This window comes from Plectropomus leopardus, chromosome 12 (genome assembly GCF_026936395.1).
Source record: "Plectropomus leopardus strain MGB_pleo_1.0 chromosome 12, ASM2693639v1, whole genome shotgun sequence".
NCBI classification, from domain to species: domain Eukaryota; kingdom Metazoa; phylum Chordata; class Actinopteri; order Perciformes; family Serranidae; genus Plectropomus; species Plectropomus leopardus.
This window is the reverse complement of record NC_142187.1, coordinates 16,330,649-16,353,826: the sequence shown is the minus strand read 5'-3', so window position 1 is coordinate 16,353,826 and position 23,178 is coordinate 16,330,649. Positions and strand designations below refer to the sequence as shown.

General features: G+C 39.6%; 1 protein-coding gene across 5 annotated transcripts; it reads right to left on the bottom strand.

Moving 5' to 3' along the window:
- Positions 1-1,229: 1,229 nt before the first annotated feature.
- LOC121951467 (homer protein homolog 3) lies at positions 1,230-23,066 on the bottom strand. Of its 5 annotated transcripts, none has more exons than XM_042497798.2 (10): positions 22,387-23,066; positions 22,164-22,212; positions 16,606-16,774; positions 13,389-13,520; positions 13,127-13,231; positions 11,818-11,951; positions 9,678-9,834; positions 4,716-4,823; positions 4,506-4,586; positions 1,230-3,113 (listed from the first exon to the last, which is right to left on the bottom strand). In XM_042497798.2, exons 2-10 carry the CDS (start codon positions 22,184-22,186, stop codon positions 2,928-2,930), a joined length of 1,095 nt encoding a protein of 364 aa, XP_042353732.1. In that variant the 5' UTR covers positions 22,187-22,212; positions 22,387-23,066; the 3' UTR covers positions 1,230-2,927. The 5 variants fall into 5 exon arrangements, with proteins under 5 accessions (XP_042353732.1, XP_087941414.1, XP_042353733.1 ...); XM_088085288.1 differs by having other exon boundaries at positions 11,818-11,930; XM_042497799.2 differs by having other exon boundaries at positions 16,618-16,774.
- Between the last annotated feature and the right edge of the window lie 112 nt (positions 23,067-23,178).

Sequence of the window (23,178 nt, the reverse complement as noted above, 5' to 3'; positions counted from 1 at the left end):
GCAGTTAAGGGTCAGGACATTGCTCGAGGGTATCCCAGTGCTTAGTAATGTGAGAGGTTGAAGCACTGCTTTTTCACTTTCCCCAACCACATTTATCCTGCAGGTCTGGGGATTAAACCGGCAATCTTCTGGTCACAAATCTGCTTCTCTAACCTATCCGCATTTCCACGACAACAACTGTATAGCGTAACCAAATAACTGAAGAAATGAATCATGAATTATGGATCACTGAAGGTAAAGTTAATATAAATACATTCAATCAACTTGCTGAAACCATTTTTTTTGCAAGTTCTCAAAAGTGTTTAAGTCAATTTTATAATCACTGACCTAAAAAGTCAGATAATGGCCTTAAATTTTTGGTGAATGGACCTACAGTTGTATCGCAGCGTTCTAGTCTTCCAACCACTTAATGTGCTTTTACACTTCAATTCACATTCATCCGTTCACACACTCCTGGCCATGGCTACCATACAAGGAGCCACCCGCTACTCAGTTTTTTCAGTCATTCACACACCAATGCTCAGGCATCCAGGGCGATTTAGATTTCAGTATCTTGACCCCAAGGATACATGCAGACCGGAGAAGCCGGGAACTGAACTGCTGATCTTGTGATTAGTCTACCTCCTCAGCCACAGACACCTCCACAAGGTCACACGCAACATCAGAACGCTAATTTATCAAACATAAAAGTACAAATGAAAAAACACTTACTGCAGAAATCAAGCATAAAAAATACTACAGCACAATGACAACCGGAAACAATTAGGAGGAGAAGCATGGGTAAAAAAGTCTTAATTGCTGCAAATATTTGATCTAATTTCATTTGTCTTTTTTTTTTTTTTTTGTGGTCAAAATGAATCAAGTTCCTCCGCGTGAAAGTCCACATTTCTGAAGTGAAATATCATTAAACAACTAAACCAAACACTGTTTTTACTTCACACTTGCACTGAACTGTTGGCAAAATGTAGATAAACATAATTCACTCTAATAACCAAAAACCTCTGCACCATGCTACTTACCTTTACAGAAAAAGAAAACAAGTCCAAAAACAAGTCTTATATTTCCTTAAATATAATGCAATAATAATCCTAATATAAGGCATCAAATTTAAGTGTTTGGTACCTATAGACACCTGGATTAATGCTACAATAAAAAAATAAAATAAAACAAAGATGGTCCATCCACAGGAAGAAATAAACTGTCAAAATAGGAAAGAAGTACATAAAAACGACTGTAATCTTTGCTTTTATTTCCAAACTGTCATGACAAAAGCTCACAGTTCTAGACATGGAGCTGGCATGACTATCACCAACCATCCTTAGACGAACAAAAAAATAAGGCTTGAAAAAAAAATAATGCAAACACAGCATTATGTTAAACAACACAGTCTGTGTGATAAAAGACTCTGTGAATTAGACATTCTGTTGTTAAATAAATTCACTCTTGGTACAGTACAGCCACACTCTGAAGGCGTGTGGCACATTGTCCACAGCTAAAGGTAACGTGCTGAGAAATGACAGAAGGCAGAAAATGTCTCTTTAATTTCCTCGAATGCGTCTATCAGAAATAGGCTCCTAAGTCAGCAGTCTGTTAAGAGATGATGCACAAGACGACCAGTTAAACTTATCTGTAATACTAACTGATAATTTTTTGTGTTTATATAATTACTGTAGCGTTATTGATTCATATCGTGTGGAAAATGCTTATTGATCCTAAATGTTATCACTTAACATATCTTATCTAAAATGTACTTTGCAGGTTACTGTCACATATCTTAGATTTAAAGGTTTCTTACAAGCTCAAATAAAATGTGATCATAAACAAGCTGCTGATGAGTCTGCTCTTAACATTTGATCATTGGTGTCAATATTAAGATCTATGTTGTGTGTCCATGCCTTACCCAAATGTACAAAACTATTAGCATATTTTTTTTACTGACCTTGAACGTATGTCATTGCTTATTCCTGTGGGAAAAGCCCCAACTAGAACCATTTTGCCCTTCACTTTGCACGTTAAAGTCAAGGGCGTAAGTTGCGTTTCAACATTAGAGGGGGACACACACAAACGGGGGGTTTGGGAGTTCTCTGCCATAAAATTATTGAGCATCAAACACTTAATTTTCTGTATTCTGGTTAATTTTTATGCATCAATGTGTGCATGTTCTGCATCAATTTATGGCAGAAATGTCTACAATATCGTCAAAACACTGTATCATGTTTTTATTTGGGGGGTTCTCAATATTGCTACGTCCCCCGTCGAAATCTACACCTATAGTTACAGCTGCTACTTTATGCACGGGCAATAACAAAACCATATACAAGTCCATCTCTGCACAAATCATAGTTTGCTCACTGTTAATTCAGGAATAATTATATTGTATCCAGACTGTTAAATAGACAGATCTCTTGTAAAGTTTTTTATCTTGTGCACTATTTTGATTTGCATTCACTTTATGGATACGATATTTAAATATCACCTGTCAGTTGAAAAACAAAAAACAAACAAGGCCTCTTATTTATATTGACTGCATCACCATTGTGTGTACAAAAGTCCTATGTATGAAAAACTACAAGCACCAATTCTCAATATTAAGTGTCTAGCAGTGTTAAGCACTTACCTTAAAGTTGGTTTATTGCATTGAATGTTACCCTTGAAAGCAACGAGAAGCGTTACAATGGACAAGCAAAACCATGTACTATATGCTGCTGCTTGGGCTGACACCTGCAGTATGGTGTTGTTGAGTACAGCAGCCACTGCCGCAACACACACATGGAGCAACCTCCTGCAGCCCAGGTGGTTGTTGTGCTTGAAGAGGACGGGGACCAGCTCCATCTTGTTTTGTTTGCTCCCCCACTGCATCGGCCATGACAAATTTAACCCTGTCACATCCATTCCGCCTCTTTCTCCCGGCGTAGATTTCTCTCCTCTTATTTGTCGATGAGTTTAACCAGGCTCTGGCGAAGGTCATTAAGGTCAAAGATCTTGATGTCCAGAATTTCGATGGCCCTCTGGATCTCAGAGTCCATGCGATCCCGTTCCTCCAGAGAGTTATTCAGGTTCTGCTCTGTGTTCTGGATGCGACGCTCCAACTCTGCGTTACGCATCTCTGTCTCCTGCAGAGGAGAGGGTTGTTGTAAGTTTAACAGATTATTTCACATTTCCTCAACAAATGTGCATAATTTATGACGGTAGTGCTCACACAGAGAACAAAAAAAAAGTTTCAGACTAGAGTCTGGATTTTAAAGGCTTCTAGTTGATACATTACAGGGCTATCACTACATTTACATGCACAAAATATTCTGTTTTTTTGCGCTTATTCCAAAAAGACAATATTCCTAATAAGCTCTTCAACTACTTTTCCAGTTTACATGCTACTGGCATAGTCCAACTAATGTGCTCTAACGTCATTTATTGCTTCAAATTATGGAAAAGTGGAACAGCTGGAGCTGCTTGTGCTATTTTGCTTCTTTGCATCAAAATAGGATTTTTAAAAAGTTTATCCAGTGGCAAACTTGTCCAACCATGCAAACACAGCCTCCCTTTTTCATTCCTTCAACCACCTTCTCAAAAAGGCTGGTGTTGTGATATCTGCACATGTCCAAAAACCTGTTGATATTCGAGTCTTTCATAATGTTTAAAAGTAGGTGTGTTTATCTTTCAAACAAGAATTGTTGGCTTTTTGTTTTGGCATCTCTACCACAGCCTTGCAAGCTCTTGGCGAGTTGGTTTGTGTACAACACATCCATGACAACGCAGACAGCTGACCGTATAAAGGCAAGAGGCCGTGTGCTGCAAACTGCAGTAAAACCCCGATTGAGATATATATTCCAAATGCACTGTATACATGTCCAAATAATGCTCCTAAAAACCAAACATCGGCATCGCCTGAAATTGCTACATTTGGAAAAAGGCCTTATTCGGAATACCAAAATGGAATATGACGTTAACATGACCCGTATGAAATTCAGAATACCTTCATAATCTGAATAATAATGGAATATTAGAGCGTAAGTAGATGTAGTCAGGGGAAAATTACCTAAAGGGCAAATGTTAAAGTAAATGTTGGACTTTAATTAGTGCAAAATGAGGCCTGCATGATGAGTCACCCTATATATACATTACTCAAAAAGTGCATTTAGTGAACCATGCAAGGCATGATGGAGCATACATGAAGCCAACAGTCTGCAGGTTAATTCAACACAAATACACAAGTCCTAGATCATTACTGGTGCACCTGTAGAGTAACCTTCATATGGGGTGATTTATGCATGTCTCATTTTGCACTGAGTAAAGTCCAACATGGACTGGAACATTTGCATTCTTACACTCTTTGCACATTTTTTCTCTGTCGCTACAGCCCTGGAATATAAAACTATACTTTTTCTCTGACCGCTGCGTCATAAAAGAAGACAAAAAAAGGACAGTTAAAAGGGGAATTCAACACTTGCAAACCACTACATAAATTACAAAAGCATATCACATTGTCGTAATAACCCCGCTCCTACCCGTAATCTGTGAATGGCCTCATCCCTGTCATGTTCCATATCGTGGTACTCTGCTTTCTTGTTTTGCAAAATGTGGATTTCCTGGAAAAGATTGAAAAGAAACACTTGAGTTTAAGTAGCTGAATCTTTTGTTATCAACACCTGTGAGGAACATCAGCAGCTTCCAGCCTCTGACCCAGCTGAGGATGAAAATGGAAGATAAGCACCAACCTCATCTTTGGCTTTCAGCAGGGCCTCCAGCTCCTCCAGAGACTGAGTCAGCTCATCCTTCAGCAGGTCACTGGGGCCTTGGCCTCCATGTGCCTCTAATTCAGCCACCTGATGACACACAAAGAGACAGAGTTAAATTATGTTCTGCATGTGGTACATGGTTTCACACAAAACCTGCATTCAGTATGCTTCATTATATAGCTGAGAAAGGTAGTGTAATTTTGGCATTATTGGGCAAAAATCCTGTAACAATATCTGAGCAGTAATTCAAGTAGTTTGATAGAACAGACTGCTGTACTTTTGCTTGGCTCTGTTTTTAGGCTTTCGAAAAATTTAGTGAAATCTAATGAGGAAGTTTGTCATCTGACCGCCATGTTGAAAACAGTTAAGCCAAAACAAAGCACTGCCCATCGGCTGGAGCAAATGTTCTCTTTTTACAGCTAAATAGTACACTTAAATATGTTTTTGCGAACATTTAAGGTAAGAAATAGACAATGCAGTAACAGAATCTTGATTCATATTTGATCAGCCCTGCGTAATGTCCTAAAATCCTAGAAACGCACTGAAATCCTAAAACATCCTAAAATCCTAGAAATGTCCCAAAATCCCCAAAATGTACTAAAATCCTAGAAACACAAAAGTGCCCCCCATGCAAAGCAAGTGCTGTGGATGTCATTCAGCAAATATGACCAGTTGCCAGCTGTAGCTGTAAGACAGTACCACTGATCTTAGTGCACTCATAAAACATAAAAAAAACACTGATCTATAAAAAAGACCTCTCAAGTTTTTCGGGAGTGTTTTCAGCCTAACATGCTTTCAGTTTTATCCACATTATGATTCTTTTTTTCCTTCTTTCTTAAATGTACCTGCGAGTTAAAACATGCCACAGCCTCGTCAATAGAGGCTGATCTCAGATGATCTCAGATGAGTCATGTCACCATTTTCAGGCAAACAGGAGTAAATTCTGGCTGCTTTGTCATGTGGGCCTCATTAATCAGGAAATAAACCAGCAGGACAGCCTCTAAAAATGCCCCTGCGTCTGACAGAGACGGGCAGGAGTATTTTAAACCATGTATGGTTGAGACAAGGAGGAGCGGTAGAGAGAAGAAAAAAAAAAAGAAGAGTGAACCGAGTGGATGCCAGCTCCCTCTGGTGATTTTTCATTTTTTCCTAACTGGGGCATTGAAAGTAGGATATTGCTGTCCTACAAACCCCTCTCCCTCCCACACCACCCCAGAGACATGAACCATTTTCAGCCACCTGGTCCCCTTCCTCGGTGGAGGGAGCGAACTCGGTCCAAAGGAGACTCGGTTCTCACTTGTATGACTTAATTTGTTGATGTGGACCAAAACGGTGAAAACTGTTTGAAATACCGGCCAAGTGTCGGAGGATTAAAGAGCAGTGATCGATACTGTAAAGCTGGGCTATAATGGAAAGGGATCAAGGTATTAAAGCGTTGAATCAGAGAGGTTTGTAATTGTCAGCCTGAGGCTAGGTCGTTCCCTGAGGAATCAGCTACCAGCAAATGTGAAAATACCTTTTATTGATGAGTGAGGGGGAGGGAGGACAGAGCCATCTGCATTCACTGGAGCCTGAGAGGTAATTCAAGTGTAAAACTCTCCTGAGGCTCGGCCTGTTTCGACCAAATTCTCTTGTGGTGAAATGTGACATTAGGGCGTGCATGGTGAACCGGTTCAACCGGCAGGGAACACCTTGATTAAAGCGTTGGAGGGAAACGCCTGCGGCACGAGTGTTGTCAAAGAATGATGAAGTGTGGTACCAGCCTGACTGACTTGTCCTTTTTTGATTTTGCTGAACAAGTGCTTTCAATCCGAGGAAATAAAGCCAATCAAAAGCAGCACGACCTCTCTCAGCAGAGAAAGACGTGCGACTCGGTCACTACTGAAAGCAACAGAGTGTCAGAGTCCCATCAGCCTCACCTTGCTCCTGTTTGAGCAAAGCTTTACGTCAGTAATAATCTCAGTGTCTGCTCCTGCTCAGAGCTCCACAGCTCCAGCATTGATAATTAGGTGTGACCTTCGCCATCGGCCTCTGAGCTGCAGGTTACAGCAGAGTGAAGAAGGACTTGGCTGCACATGAAGCCACGAGAGAGAACTGCTACTTTTCAGTGTTCGGGGTTCCCACACATTTTTACAAATTAATTTCAAATACCTTTCCAGCACTTTTCCATAATATTTCACCCCATTTCCGAGATAACTTAAGTAGTTTAAAATGGGCAGGCCCATGAACACACACTCCCCGAGCGTTTGGTGATAAGCAACCTCGTAGGTCTTTCTATTTTTACTCGCAAGTTAGACTTTCCGGCCACCAACTAGCTGCATACGCTAATTGACTACACCAGCACATTTGGGTATTTCGCAAAATGTCAAGGCCACGCCCCTTTTGGTGGGGATGGAAAAACAAAAATCCAATCAACTTCACGCAGATTTTTAACGCAACATATTTTGAATAATGTAGGACATGTTTTGAATATTTTATGAATACAAGTGAAACAATAGCCAAAACAATGCCTGTTTAATTTTTTTCCAAAACATTAATTCAAACCCATTTTAAGGCTTTTACAGGAATTTCATGACCCTGAGTGTTTTCAAGTCATGTTTTGGTTAAATGTACAGAGGAAACTTGCAAAACACAAACATCACAAACAACAAAGATAGATATATTGCTCAGTTTTAACGATGACAAAAATTACACAATTACCTTGATTATTATTTTAGCAAAATTATTTTACACATGAAGTGAAAATTTACTTGACTACTGTTGAAGATTTAAAACTCTAAAAATATAAATTGGCAAAAACTATAAAATTAATTGTTTGGTTTTTTTCCATTTGTTTAGTGAACCCTAAATGATTTTTTTCATCATGTTTCTTTCCAACGTTTTATTTATTTGTTGTAAAAAATAAAAGTTTTACAGTGGTTGTGAATGACCTCAGCTGACAGAAAGTAAACATAGATCCAAGCTGTTGCCTAGCAATGAATTGCCAATGAAATTGTCCATAATACATGAAATATGCAGCTGTGGAGTCTGAGGTCAAATTTCCCACAAAGCTTTTCATGTAACAGTTAATCCATCCGTCAACCATCCATCCATCCATATAAACCGCTTATCCTGTTGAGCAGCACTGGGTGTGAGAAGCAGGGTACTTCCTGGACAGGCCAAAACACTTTTTACACACAGTTTAGTGTCATTTTACATGAGCTGCATGTCTTCTGACCTTGGAAGTGTTCAGAGGATTCAGGTCTTCTAATTCATTTAACATTTATATTTTAATTTATATAAAACTGTTAAAACTTTAGTAATAGTAACAAACATTAGTAATTTTTAAAATCTGAAACTCCGTTACAGAGGCAACATTAATCGTATTCTCAGGATAGTTTATATAGAACTGCAATGTTCAAATGAGCGAGCCCCAACATATTACATTGTGATGTTAAAAAACGATTATTTATGGGTTGCTCCCTAACTGAAGTGAAGAGGTGAACTTTCTAGGATAATGTTGCTCGAGGCCATATTTTTTATTTTATTTTATTTTCTGTCTGGTCTTTGCTTTTGTTATATATACTTTTGATCTAAGTTTGTGTAAGGTATGTCTGGTCTTATCAACATCTTGTTTAGAGAGAATAAATGTACACTTTTGAAATAGAATAAAATAAAATAAATGTAAGCCCAATACCTTGTCTCCTTTAAAAAATAAAAAGAGAGGAGAAAAGAAAAGAGAATATTGTTCATGTAAATTCCTCTCTTTTCACTTCACATCAAAATGATCACTTTGACATAATGTTCAATATTTAATTTTATATATGATATCGATCATACTCAGCAGGGCACATTTTAGGTTCCTGAAAATGACACTCTAGATTAAACACCTATGCAGTCCTTTCAAAGTAAAGCTAATTTAATTTGGGATATTCAATTACTTTTAAATTTAGAGGTAGGAGTGTATGAGGAGGAAGGTAGCAATACTTTTCATCTCCACGCTCCTGTAGTACAACCTGAGTCTGAAAAAATATAGGAAAGTTATATATTGTAATTCTGAACCTGCTAATGAAGGCTTCAAAACAATATAATAGTTTGTTGTAGGTAATTTTATGGACACAGTTTGCTCATTGTTTTTGGAGAGTGCTGTCATGAAGCTAAACATTATAACAACATTACATTCTAAATAAGCTTGAAATAACCACCCATAGACGCGAAGGTAGACACGACCACCTCACTGTGTTTGGTTGCACTCACTGTTTGTTTGATGAGCCAGGATGATGCGGGTGTCGATTGATTTGCAGGATGTGAGAAAAGTTGCTGGGTGATGCAAAACACATTTGTCTAAATGTCACATTAAAACTTTATCAAAAAATAAAAAAAATTTTAAAAAAAACCCACACAAACGTTCCCGTAAAATAAACAGGCCTTTGTGAAAACAAAGTTCAAATCAATGGAGCGATAAACAATTTTACCTAAGACCTAGCCAAACAAACGCTGATTAAAGACTGTGTTCTCCTGGTGTCTTCCCTGCACGACTCATTTTGCCTTTTTCTGCCTTTAATGAGAAGATCCTGAGATGCCAGGTCAGGTGATGCATTCAAGAGACTCAATAAAATGGTAAATTATAACTTTTGGATTTTGGGGTGAACTGTGCTTTTAACTCACTGCGAGTCAGAACAAAAGAAAACTTTGCACATCTATTCTGAAACAGGTGCGTAGGAGAGGGGCAAGCAGAACACTACTTTAAAAAAAAAACTCCTGCACACTGTCTTACCTGCAAAAATAATTACTTTAATGTGACGCTATGATGAAAGTCCAGTACGGAAAAGTTGCATTGAAATTATTTTTGCAAGTAAGACAGTGGTTCAACTCCCTGTGAGAGCAACAGACTGAATTTTGCTTTTGTATTAATGTCTTACTAATAGCGTGGACTGCAGACTGAACACAGCAGAGGCTCACCTGCTCTCTGAGCCTGTCCGTCTCCTCCTGATACGCTGCCAGCTGTTTCTTCCACTGCTCCACATTAGCATTAGCCTCATGCAAAGCTGCCACCAGTTTGGAGTTGCTGTCCTGCAGAGTGAAAAGCTCGGCCTCCAGGTTCATCTCACAGATTGACCTGAAAAACAGAAACACAAAACTGTAAACCAGTGATACATATTGCATGATATACATATACTGAACATATAAAAAACAAGTGTTTTGTATGATGTAGCTGATGGTGTTTTACTGCTGCCAAGAGCTTGTAACATGATGAAAAACTTTTGGCTTGGTTAATGCAAGCAGCAAGTCAGTGTAACACACAGTGTAACTTAAGAAGGCTGCAGCCTGCGGCAGCACACCTACTGCCCAGACTGAAGGTCATTTCACAGGTCTTATAACAAAGCAAAGATACACTCATTAAAATGCCCCCAGAGTGCACACAAAAACACCAAACTGTTCCCAGGGTAAGCTTGGAGTCGACTATCTAAAAGTCATCTTCATCAAAACACAGAATGTGACACTGAAAGATAACTTTTTAAGGAAATTAGTGCAGATTTATTTTTAAGTAATTTAATTAAATTTGTAAGCACCAGGGAGGAAGGAGGTAGAAAACTCTAGTCTTTGACCAAGATTACAATTTCACTATCATAATTTTGGTTTAAGATAAAAACACTCTGAACATAAGGGATCAATCTCTGTGGAGCTTAAAGCTGAATCTTACTTAAGACTACATTTAAAATATATTTGGTTCCAGTACGTGGAACATTTATTCTACATACTCATGTTTGTATGTTAAATTTGAAGCTACAGCTTAGCTTTAATGTAAATAACAGTAGTAATTGTGCAATTTTGTACTAAAAGCCAGCTGAACAAACCATTTAAATATCCTTGTGATGGCGCTGGTTTTCACATTCCACAACGTGGAAAAAAGATGTTTTTGGACACAGTAATCAGCTAAACTGCAGGAGGTTGCAATAGATTTCTTTTAACCCTTTGAAATCTGAGCATATTGGTTGGATTTCTTTCAAAAACATGTGGGAAAAAAGCAGTGACCAACTTGGCGAGAAATGACCCACAAATTGCAAGAAATTAGTAAAAGGTGACGAGGGAAGAATAATTAGAAAATTATCAAAAACTAGGGAAAATATCCATAAAACTATATTTATACATATTAAAAAAATATATATATATTTGAATTTTCCTAACTTTTTTCAGGTCTTGTTCATTTTTGTTTTTATACTTTTATTTTTTTGTGCTTATTTTTTTATGTGATTTTCTTTTCTTTTCTTTCTTTTTTAAAAAAATCATTTATTTCTTGTTTTTTAGGTAGCTCATTATGTTCTCCCCATGTTTTTGAAAGAAACTGAGCCCCCAACAATGCTTTTAAATCCTACGGTCCAATTATTACGACAGTAGGCTTCATCCTAATGGTTGCCATGGTAAACTGTTGCCATGGGACAACCCCAAGCTTTGCAGATGCACAACCACCGAACAAAGACGAAGAATCGAGGATGAAAAGAGAATCTGATTGAACAAAACTTGATTGAAATTGTTAGCATGTGATGATTTCATACAGCATGTCTCAGCATGTCATTTTTAGAATCAAACAGCATATATGTGCACCCATTAACTGGGGGAAAGGCCTGTTTTACTGAGCGTATTAATCTTCGTATCTAATACTAGGCAAAAAAGGCAAATAAGTCAGCTGAGCTGTAATGTTTGCGAGTTCAGTGGTGCTAGGTGAGGTGGCAGTAGATGCACATTTCCTTTGGTTGGGGGTGTGGTTTGGTAAAAAGAAAACAGGTCTTACATGAAACTGCTAACAACAAGGCCTGTGGATTATCCTGCATAAGTCGGTCATGTTTTCTGGAAAGAGACATTGCTGTTAAGTTGTCAAACTCTTTCTTTTGGCGCTTTGAGCACCACAAGTTCTCCATCTAGTTTCATTATAATGGAGAGAAGGCAGACATTTCTACAGCTGTTATCTCCAAGGCTGCAACTTTTCATTTTGGGGTGAACTGTCCCTTTAAGTGTTTGGCCAGAGTGTGAGATTGGGCTCCTCAGTTTCTATTGTGCTGATGTGTGTGAGTGTTTTTGTGCGTGTGCATAACTCAGTTACCCCTCAGAGAGCATCTTTTTAATGCGCTCCTTCTCAGAAGACAGGGTGATGTCCGCGCTCTGGCTGCGGAACAGCTTGTCCTCGGGCCCGTTCACACACATCACCGGTGGAGACTGGAGTTCATCCGAGAGGTCCTGAGAAACACATCAGTAAAAGGACTCTCTTGGTAGCGCACACACAGCATTACAATACGCTGCATCTCAACAGAAAATGGATTATTCAGAGAGGAGAGAGGCTGCTTCATTCATGAAAACTGCTGTCAAAGCTTAAAAATCTCATTCACATCAAAGTCCAACAAAGATTGCTCAATGTTTTAATAAAAAAAAACATACATATAAAGTAAAGCTATGCAGCAGAACTACTTTTTCCTCTCTCTCTGATGGAGACATGATGTGATGTGTATTACTGCGGTGTCTGTTTTGGTCTGATGAAATAAGAGCTATCAGAGCATCACAGCACGTACAAATAAATTTAGGGACACACGGAAAGGAAAATAAAGATTCACAGAGTGTATTTGCACACATCTTTCTTCAGTTTTGTTTTGTATGGTGCCGGATAATAATCCAAAAACGGCAGACTCACCTGTGAGAACTACAGAGGGAATCCATCAGGTGGAAAAAAACAGACACAGAAACATGTCATCACAAAGCTCACCACACATAATAACTTTTCCCAAACTACCAAAACCATCAGCAGCTATGCAGCGCAGAGCTACTTAGCAAGAATCAAGCACGATTAATTGACACAGTTGGCAATTGTCTGGAGGTCCTCCAACGTGTTCATTAAATCGATAAAGACGTGAAGCGAGAGACAGCACTTGGAATCTGTTCAGCCGTAGAATTAAAAGGAAACGGGCATGTTCCTCATGACCAAGCAGATGTAACTGATGGGTAATTATTCTCTATTGATCAAAAAAGCCCCGAGCTGACTACATTTTCATCATTACACTGTTTGAGTCAGAGGCTTCTCGGTGACGGTGGCGCACCGCTGAGCGGCACGGGATAATTTTACCATCGTCCTACTTTTCCTCACTTTCTCTTCCCTCCGAGACAAGTGACCCAGCTCATCTTTCTCCTGCCTCCTTTTGTCTCTCCGTCTCTCCTTTGATTTAATAACAGTGTCTTATAGCTGCAACAAAGTAACACAGGTGCATTCTTCTAACCTTGGCCGGTGCTCACACTCCATCCCAAAAATGCCCAAAATGCATCACTGGATGTTTCTGTGGATCATGACACTGTTTTCACATTTACACCGTCTGCCTGATACCTGCAGAGGCTTGCTCTACTTTCATGGATTTTTTTTTTCTCACCTGAGGAGCAGCGATGCTCAGCGCCGTGTTGGCCAGTTCTTTGTCCTGCGACTTTTCTCGTGCCAGACGAGCTGCATCTTTCACCTCCTTAAACTTTTCGGAGAACTTTTCAAAAGAGGACAAGACATTTCAGGTGATGAAACATTAATAATGCAGCACTCATTAACGTCCGCAAATGTACAATGACTGAGAAGTTTTGATAAATACAGAAGATTTCCTAAAGTATTTATCAGTGCTTTGACCTCTGTTGACTTTAGTGTACCTGATGCAGCTGCTGCTCTGTGGCAAAACCTAGACCGTACACAGTGTTGGCCCTGCTGTCCGCCCACTGACCGAACTTCTGGGACGTCTTGGTAAATGTCATGCTGGGTGTAACGGTGCAGTTAATGATTGCCTGCAAATGCAGAGAGAACAAAGGTGATCGTCTGTGTGGCTCAGCAGCAGATCCAAGAATCAAGATGAAATTAGTTACTTGAAATTATTAATTATCATATGTAGAGGTATTTTTATATTACTATCCTTAATTGAATTAACATTTAATTACTACAGCCTACACTTTGCTTTGTCAATCCAGAGAAATAGCAAAGGCAAAAGAATGATGATGAGTAGAAAGTTTGGTGTGGATTTTTTATTCCATTATTTATTATTATTTATTAATTAATAATAAATAATAATTCAAATTAATTAATATTAATGTATTATTATTTTGATTATTAATCTTGTACTTCCACAAGTATGGGAGACTGACAAGAGAGAGATTAAGAAAAAACTGCAGATATTTGGTTCTAAATCTGGGTGAAGCGCCACAAACCTTGGACTGTGGATGTCCATACCAATAGCAATTTTGTCAGACCCTCCCTGCCTCCTAAATGCAAACATCTTTTAAACACCACAGCCCCAGTTTGTAATGCAGATTAATAACAATAATACATGTGCATGCTCAGAGCCCATGACATCAACTTTAAGGGATTTTTTTTCAGACTTCACAAAGCTCCTTCAGAGCTGCCAAAGACATTACACACCAGCTTTTAGAAGCCGAGTTATCTTCTTCATGGTGAGTAAACTGATTAAACTTTTACAGAAGTAACTTTTTGTCATATCTGCTGAAACTGTCACTATTTTGAAAGAAGTACATGAAACAGATAGTCTGTGAAAACATATCATCCCCCTATCTTGCTTCTAATGGCATTTGCTAGACTTTACGGCAACTCGCCAAAACCAACCAATCAGAGTTGAGGAGTCTCTAACGCAGCTGTTAGTCATGTCAATCACTGCTCATGTTCCAGTCAAACTGTCAAACTTGGCAGTACTGATAAAATCAAATATGAATCAAGATTCTGTTACTGCATTGTCTTTTTATCACCTCAGTTGTTTCCATAAAAAACATTTTAGTGTACTGTTTAGCTGTAAAATAAGAACTATAATATGTTTATGAAAACATCTGTGGTGAAAAAAAGGTAATCCAGTAACATGATCTTTCTCATATTTGATCAACGATGCCTAGTTTGACAGTTTAATCGCAGTTCATGAGCAGTGATTGACAAGACTGACAGCTGCTTCAGAGACTACATTGGTTGTGTCTGGTGTGCTGCAGTACATTCTTCATTCAAGAGCAGGTATGACACCCAGCAAGGGGCCGTGGACTGGAAGTGAATCCACGGCCGCTGCATCAACAACACTGCTGTTGTACACGGGATGCTCGCACTACCCACCAACCTTCTAGACTCCCCAATGCTGCAGTAGATTCTAGTGAATGCCATTAGAAGCACTACAAGAAGGAGGAACATGATTTTCAAGACATTCTGTGTCATATAAAACTGTGCGTATGAAGTGAAAGTTTCAGCAGCAACTGTAGCTTTTACATTCTTCTGGGTTTCCTGTCAATCATCTATTTTCAAGCATTTTTTCCACTGACACGTGTTTCACCTAATATGACAATCAAAACACCACAGATGCAGATCACAGAGTTCAAAGCAAATTGAGACTAGCAGAGACTAATTCAAATCAAATTTACTATAGAAGACAGGAACAGCAGCAAAAACACAAAAAACACTGGGTTCATCACTTCAGCCTCAGAAAAGTGGCCGAAACCACCTCTCTCCCCCTGAGCGCAGGAGAAAAAATTATTAGAGCAGACCTATTTATAAACCTCTTTACGTCATCTCCAGCCTTACAATAATGGAACTGATTTAAAATCCCAGAATTTCGGGGCAATGGCAGCTTAGTAGGAAGCTTTTTCATCCTTCTCTCCCCTCCAACAAACGATTACGCGAACTCTACGGTCTCCGTTTCTGCGCTGACATGTTTGACATAACATGTTGGACGCTGGTAACAGCAGTGAAGATTACTGTGGAGCCAGACACCAGTCCTGGCAGGATTGGGCTGCTGACCGACCAACTGCCACCCCGCACAGCCTTCTGGGAGGCAGAAATGTGGGTCAGACCAGAGGTGCTAAGAAGAGATCAGATAGACCCCCCTCCTCCCCAGCGACTGATGTGGCCTCTTCTTCATAATCTAAATCCACAGGCCTGTGAGGAAGACGTTCTGGCTGCTGATTTGTTGACACTCACTGTGGTTTTCTTCACTCTTTATTTCTGAACCTTACAGATTTTCTTGTAGGAGGATGGCTGGTGAAGAGGAACATTACTGTGAGGCTGTTTTGTTTGGCCCGCGGTCTTTGTTACAAATACTGAATAGCCTCTTTTGTTGCCAAGGCCACCATCTTCACTGCAATCAAGCAGGATAACACAGCTTTGAGAAAATCCCTCAGAAATTGGGTGTTTTAATTATCAAAGACACAGGGTTCACATTTTAGCTCTCAATACCGAATCTACTGGAACAAAATATTGCATTTTTACGCATTATATCATTTTAGCATGGGTGGATTATGAGACAATGGAGCCCTGGGCACAGATATGCAAATGACCCCACCACCTTCCCCATACACACAGACTTTTAGATGCTTTTGCCTCTTTTATGTTGTTCATTTTTTTAGTCATTTTGCATCTTTGTAGTTGTTATGTTAACTTTTTGTGGTTTTGTGTGCCTTTGTGATAACTTTGTCATCTTTTGGTCATTTTGCATCTCTTTGTAGTTGGTATGTTACCTTTTTGTGGTTTTGTGTGCCTTTGTGATAACTGTGTCATCTTTTGGTCATTTTGCATCTCTTTGTGGTAATGTTCTGGTTTTTTTTTGTCATTTTGTATCTCTTTGTGGTGATATTTCTTCTTTTTTGCAGTCATTCTGTGGCTCTTTGCAGTTCCTTTGCATCTCTTCTGTCTCTTTGTGGTAATTTTGAGTCATCGTGGTCAGTACATGTTGCATGACATTTTGCAGATTAACCCTTTGAAACCTGACCAAATTGGCTTGATTTATTTTTCTCAAGCAATGGGATTATTCAGTGAGCAATTCAACAAGAGTACAAGTTTCTATGCTGAATTAATGACTCTCTCTACTGTCTACATTATAACCATCATTACCATTTTCCTCACCTTGGTCCCTCCCACGCTGATGATGCGGTAGACGTTACGGTTGGCATCATAAAAGAAGGACACGGTGACGGCATGCTTGCTGGCGGGGATCCAGTTCCTCTTGGTGGCAGGGTCGATCTGGAAAACATGGGCCCGGGCGCTGAAGATCGGCTGCTCCCTGAAGGAGGAAGCACAGAGATGATAATGAGGAAACTGTTTCTGTATGAGGACATGTGAAGAGCAAACCCATTAATTATCCCAGAAATCTGTGAATGGGTTTAGAGTAAACAGAATATAATTTAGTTAACTTTGAGTTAGAGCAGGAAGATCTGGACATTTTTAAATCTTAAAAACAAGGCCTTTTTTTGCATGGACTAGAATCATTTTGGCTCATGATTTGAGCATTCAAATATCCTCATACTCTATTAAACCCCATCATGATGCAACTCTGTCCAAATTGTGTCTCTCTTTTCTTTAAAAAGGAAATCCTTCATTATTTTCCTAACGGTACGTCTCCATCTGTCTCTTTGCCATCCAGGGACAGATGCCGGAATCATCCTTTGGCTTTCTCCCACACTTTTCCCTGCGTCATTCGCCATACAGGGCTGTGACTTAGCTGGCAAATGATGTTGACTAAAACGCTGTGAACCCTCTCCCGAGCCGTTCACCCTCCGCCCTCTGCTCGGCTCCTGCCAGTATTTGCAGAGATGTATCCTGGATACGAGGTAAATATATCAAAGCAACAAAGTCCCTGGTGTTGGGAGGTGGTTTAGCCACAGCCATGTGGTATGAATAGCAAGACTGCTAAAGGTCTTTCTCTCTTTATGGCTCCCTTGTCCCTCCTCAGCTGGTGTCCAGTCAGTCCATTTACAGCACTGTGTATTCCCACACTTTGCATTTATAATTTACGCACTTAAAGACCTCATTTCTCAGCATGCTCATTTTTTACACTCTGGTTATATACTGTTGTATGGCACACTTGTTTGCACATACTTCTTATTTTTCTGTTTTCTGCACATATTTTAACAATCTACTTTTCTCATCAATTTATATATTTGTGTATATAAAAGCAACTGTAAAATCCAGTAGCAAATTTCGCTCTGGAGATCAATATTGTATTTCTGATTCTGACTTTGATTTAAAATAAAGCAGAATACTTGTGACAAACTCTAAACCTTTAAGTTATGGGTCACTTTAAATCTGCAAATTTTACTATGAAAGTCATTGAAGTAACAGCGTATGTTGTCATTCTGTTAGTGTATTTCCTACTTGGTAGAAAATCAAATCTAAGCCAATGCAAAAGCAAAAACAACACAAAAAGAAGAATCTACAGCCATGTTGTCAACCCTGTGAGGCTGCACTTTGTGCTCACATCAGTGTAACCTGCCCATAAGGACAAAGCTCACAGATTGATGTGTACCAGGTATAATGTTTACCATGTTCACCATCTTGTTTTGTCATGTGAGCATGCAAACATTTCCTAATCGATGCTAAAAACACAGCTCAGCTCAGGCTGATAGGATTAGTTTTGCAGGTATTTGGTCTTAAACCTCCTGGTTGTGCAACAGGCAAAGTCAGGGGATCATTAAAAAAGCCCCTTTTATACACGCAGTTTATTCCTGAAATGTTCAGAAGCAATACCTCCGTGGGGTCCACTGTGAATGGGAGCAGGGATCAGTATTCAGGAAAATCTGTACCGTCAATCTTCCACCTCAAGATATGGAAACATTTCAGGGAAAATGCAGGAGCATCTGTGTTGTGAATGAAAGCAATAACATTGTAGGAAAAAGCAGGTAAAGGGTTAAGTCCGTCTGATGAAAGACGCCTTCACATGGAGCGAACGAACCATTTATAAGACTCTGCTGATGATGTGTTTGAATCCCTGACTTATTGACAGTTTAGCATTGATGCCAATGCTTTTGCAAGCTATTTAAAAATACTTTTTCGGAATACTTTTTCCGTGTTTCTGAAAATAATTCGAGACGTTTTCTGTTGTATACTGCCAGTTTTATAGCGATTGGCGTTGCATTAACGCCATCTATTTGACTGTGCCTTACCCCATCTATTCCGTTATTGCCATGGCATGTGTGAAAAGGTGCAGGACGGTAATGTTGTTGAACGCAGTGCATTTTTAAACAATGAAAAATCACTCATAGTGAAGTTATCCCAGTGTTTTACCGGGAACTGAAAGAGGCAAAAGCCAGTTGGATTAATCTTCTGAGGACAATGAATGTCTCTACTACATTTCGTGGCAGTCCCTCAAATGGCTGTTGTCAAAGAGTTGGACTAACCAGTGAATGACACTGCCATCTCGATGAGGTCACAGATGAACGCCAACGTGATGACTGAAATATACTACATTTGTCCTGCCACACAATTGCTTAATCAAGCATGATCGCTTTGCAATTTTCCTTTTACCTCACATTGGCAAGACTATCGTACAGTTTGTAGACGTGCAGGAACAGTGCAGGCAGAACTAATGTGTTTTCATTAACAGACAATAACAAGCAAACTAGTGGACCTCTCAGCAGACATTTTCTTTTAGGTAGCAGACATGGCCACAGCAAAGAAGCGTAAAGGCAATGACTAAAAGATGAAATAGTTGTGATTGTCTCTTTTTTTCTGATTAAAAAAACTCATATGATGCTAGAAGCAGCTAACCCCTGGGTATTTTCACATTATCTAATATGACCCCCATTCAGAAAAGTTTGGACACTCTTGGATGAAGGTGTTCGGTATAAACATCTTCCCTCTGACAATGTCTTTAATTTATGTCAGACGGACTATAGAGCCAATGCCAGTGTCTTTACAGACACCGACAGTCATCAGACTCACAAGACTAAAAGCATCCCGACACACAGTGTTGTTCATCACTCCTCATCACTCTTTGCATCTAATCGAAATGTTGCCTACAAGAAGTTAAAATTTCAACCGGTCAAAACCAGGACACTTCTTCTTCTTTGCAGCATTGTAAGCTGCAGCGGCTGCTGTTCCCAATAGAACCGTATTATTTTGGCCAGTCATTGTACATTTATATCTGACCCCATTAGTGACACACAAATCCAATAATGGTGTCTCTGTGTGCTTCTCAGCATAGGAGATCATGGTGAAAAGAAGCATTACATCACCTGGTACGTACACTGTGTATCAACGACCGACTGTGAAGGTGCTGATACTAACGTTGGCATTTCGACGGCCGACCCAGCCTGATCATAACCCGCACGATAATTCTCCTTCTCATCTCACAGTAATCCTCACTGAAGTCAGTGGACCTCCTGCTGTGAACAATGAGACACTGATCTGAGGTCCGACTGGAACAAGACGCCGCGAGTGAGAGTTGTCCTCCTGCTTTCTATTCACATAAATTTAACTGTTAAACTATTTTAAAGGAGCACAACTTTGCACTCACTGAAAATTCCCTCACCTTCCCGATCTGTTAGATGTCCTCATCTTTCAAACTCTTTGACCCCAGTTTATAGTTAAGTAAGTAGATTTTCTGTCAAATATTTGACTAAAAAAAAACCTGATTTTCATTTTCTACACAGCCACATAAGAGAAGTAGTTAATAGTAAATATGTAATATTTGACAGGAAAAAGTATTCAGATTTTCAATAAAATATAACACATTTGGGTAATTTTGTTTTGTCTTATCATGAAGTCAACTTTAATTGCATAATGTCATAGCTATGGACTAATGACAGAATAATTGTAAATTTGTGTATATTTTTTGGTTTTTTTGTGTCTCTTTTACCTAATTTGGTGTATTTTTGGTCATTTTGTATCTCTGGGGTAAATTTGTGTATTTCATGGTCTTTCGTGTCTCTGAGGTAAATTTGTGTCTCTTAAAGCTAATTTAGTGTATTTTTGGCCATTTTGTGTCTTTTGTAGTCATTTTTTTCTTTTAGGCGATAGTTTGTGTATTGTTTGGTCATTTTATGTCTCTTTTAAGTAATTTTGTGTGTCTTTAATGTTATTTTGTGTATTTTTGCTCATTTTATGTCACTTTGAAGTAATTTTGTGTGTCTTTATGGTAATTTTGTGTATTTCTTTTTGCGGTCACTTTGTTTCTCTTTAAGATGATATTGTGTATTTTTGGGCGATTTTGAGTCTCTTTGAGGTCATACTTTGCGGGTCAGGACATGGTAATTCAAGTGACATTTTGCAGGTGAATGGTGGGGGTGGGGGTGGGGTGGCGGGCTGTGTCTGCTAGACCTGTTCAGTAATCCATCCATGACTTTATGCTGTGGTCCCAAAGAGCAGTGACAAAAGGCTCAACACTCCACACACTGTAAAATTATCCCATGGCAGGCACATGTTGACCTTGCCTCAGGTTTGGTGCATGTGATCTGCTACTGAGCACGTGGCATGTGATGGGATGCACAAGATCAACACATTCAGCTTCACTGCTTCTTGTAACCGACCAGAAATCAAAACTGCAACCTGTCATGGTGGAGTTAGATGTTACACAGCCATGTTTAGACAGAGGATCGCTGGCTGCAAGTGCATGTATACAAATCTGTCATCCGTCAACACTTGCTCCTTGCTGTGTGAAAATTGTTGTTGAGACACTGGTGGTGTAAAGAAAACCTGTGTGCTCATGTTTCTCTCTTTTCTGTTAACTGGTCTGTCCTCGCACATCTCTCAAAGATGTTCAGTGACTCGACCTTCATCCTCAGCAGATGGATGTGACCTACAGGGTTTAATGGGGGTCTATAAGCATAACAAAGCCTTGTAGTGATTACATGGGGGTCGACGCTGCACCTCATGATGAACAACTCCACTAATTCCTACCACAATCTACAGTATCCACAATCTGCTTTACTCGGTTTCTGATCTTTCTAAATCTTTTATACACAGATGTTAAACATCAGGATGACAGATTTCTAAATTAATGAGAGGTTGCTTCTTTCATTCTGCACCAATCCTCCAGTTTGGCTTGTACATAAAGAAAGTGCAACTATATAATCTTTAACTAATCCATCTAACAGATAACAATGCAACAATACCAGACAACATAACTGTCTGTGGCAGTTTCACAGCTGTCCTATTGCTGATTAATATTAGCATACCCGTTATTACACACATATTTAACAAATAAGAACATTTTTACATTAATTGCAAAGAAATGAGCCATTTCATACCACTATGGTCCTATGTGCAAGAGTCACTGGTAAGAATTATGGATCAAATAATATGAAGACTCTGGGACCATACAGAAGAAAAACATTACAGAAGATAACTGCCTTAATTTAACATATCCATCAAGTCTAAAATTACCATGATGCTGAATCTGTGTTTGTGCAAAATGGGGAAAAGAACTACAACATTGCTCTACATGCAACACACACGTGTTTCCCAGATGTGTTCTAGTATTATGATCATTTCTAATTAGTAATATCATTTAACTTTCTTCAAATTAAGTCTGACTTTCTTTTTTTCTTAAATTAATAACATTTATTAATATTATTTACTTAAGCTTTTTGTGAGGTGTTTGGCATCTTTAGATCACAAGTGCAACAAATTTAATGGCATCTCAATATCACAAGTTGTGCTCAAAATGTTCTTACCTTTCTCTGTGGTGAGGAAACATCTTATAAGGTGACTGAGACTTCTTTTCTACAAAGAGAGAGTTGAGGCATCCATTAAACCCAAAAAGTAGGCTAATACTTGTTCTCGGTCTACATGCGAACAGATATGAAATATATAAAAAGGAGCTGGATCCACAGATTCAACAACAAACTCTCTCAATTTTCATTTGGAGCCTAATTAAAGCAACCCAGCCACACTTACCCCATGTCGGTGTAAACCCTCGGTGCTGTATCTATTAATTCCGCGCCGCTGTCGCTGTCCCTGTCCCAGTCTGCTCTTTCTTTCAGCTTCCAGATGCTTTATTCTCCAGGGGGGGAGGTTTCACTGCAAGGCGCTGCACACAGACTGCTGCAGCCTGCAAAGTGTCCGTGCCGTCCTGTCACGGCCACCGGCGTCCACCGATCACCTCTGCGGAGCCCGGAGAGTCACAGCCCGGCGGTGGCAGAGCTGCTGACCTCGGTGACTGAAGCGACCGCGCTCCGGCGTGTGTCCATCCTCCTCTACAGAAGCAGCAGCAGCTTTCCTTTTTCTCTGTCTGACCTCGTCCCGGTGGTCTCCGCTCTCGAGTTCTCAGCTCTTCATCCAGCCGGCTGCACGCATGCAACAGTCGGACACAGCCGACAGTAGAGTACCACCTGCTGGCTCTACAGGCTCCGAGCAGCCGCTACAGCTGCATGAGGCGGTGAAAATCGGGGAAACTGTGTCAACTTGCCTGCAGCCAATGAGCCTGCATGTGTGCATACTGCAAACTGGATCTTATAGGTCTGCTCGGCGCTGCCAGTTTCGAGGCTTAATGAAATATAGTCGCGAGGGAAAAGTCCTGACCTAAAAAGACTTCAAGAGTCATACAACATCCCATTTAGGGCCAGTACAGCTGAAATAAAAAATGTTTTTTGTTTTTTTTTTAACCCTCAGATATCTTTATATCTGATGATGCTGAAAATGAGGTAGTTAGTCTGTCAATCCAACTGCAACATGGGAGGAAAAACAGAA

What these genes read in the sequence shown, in the direction of transcription:
- LOC121951467 (XM_042497798.2), bottom strand. Translation starts at nt 22,186, where the DNA reads ATGTTTCCTCACCACAGAGAAAG. An exon ending in CAGAGCAGCAGCTGCATCAG is followed by an intron (nt 13,232 to 13,388) that starts GTACACTAAAGT and finishes TCTTTTGAAAAG; the next exon opens with TTCTCCGAAAAGTTTAAGGA. An exon ending in AGGCCATTCACAGATTACGG is followed by an intron (nt 3,114 to 4,505) that starts GTAGGAGCGGGG and finishes TCTCCTCTGCAG; the next exon opens with GAGACAGAGATGCGTAACGC.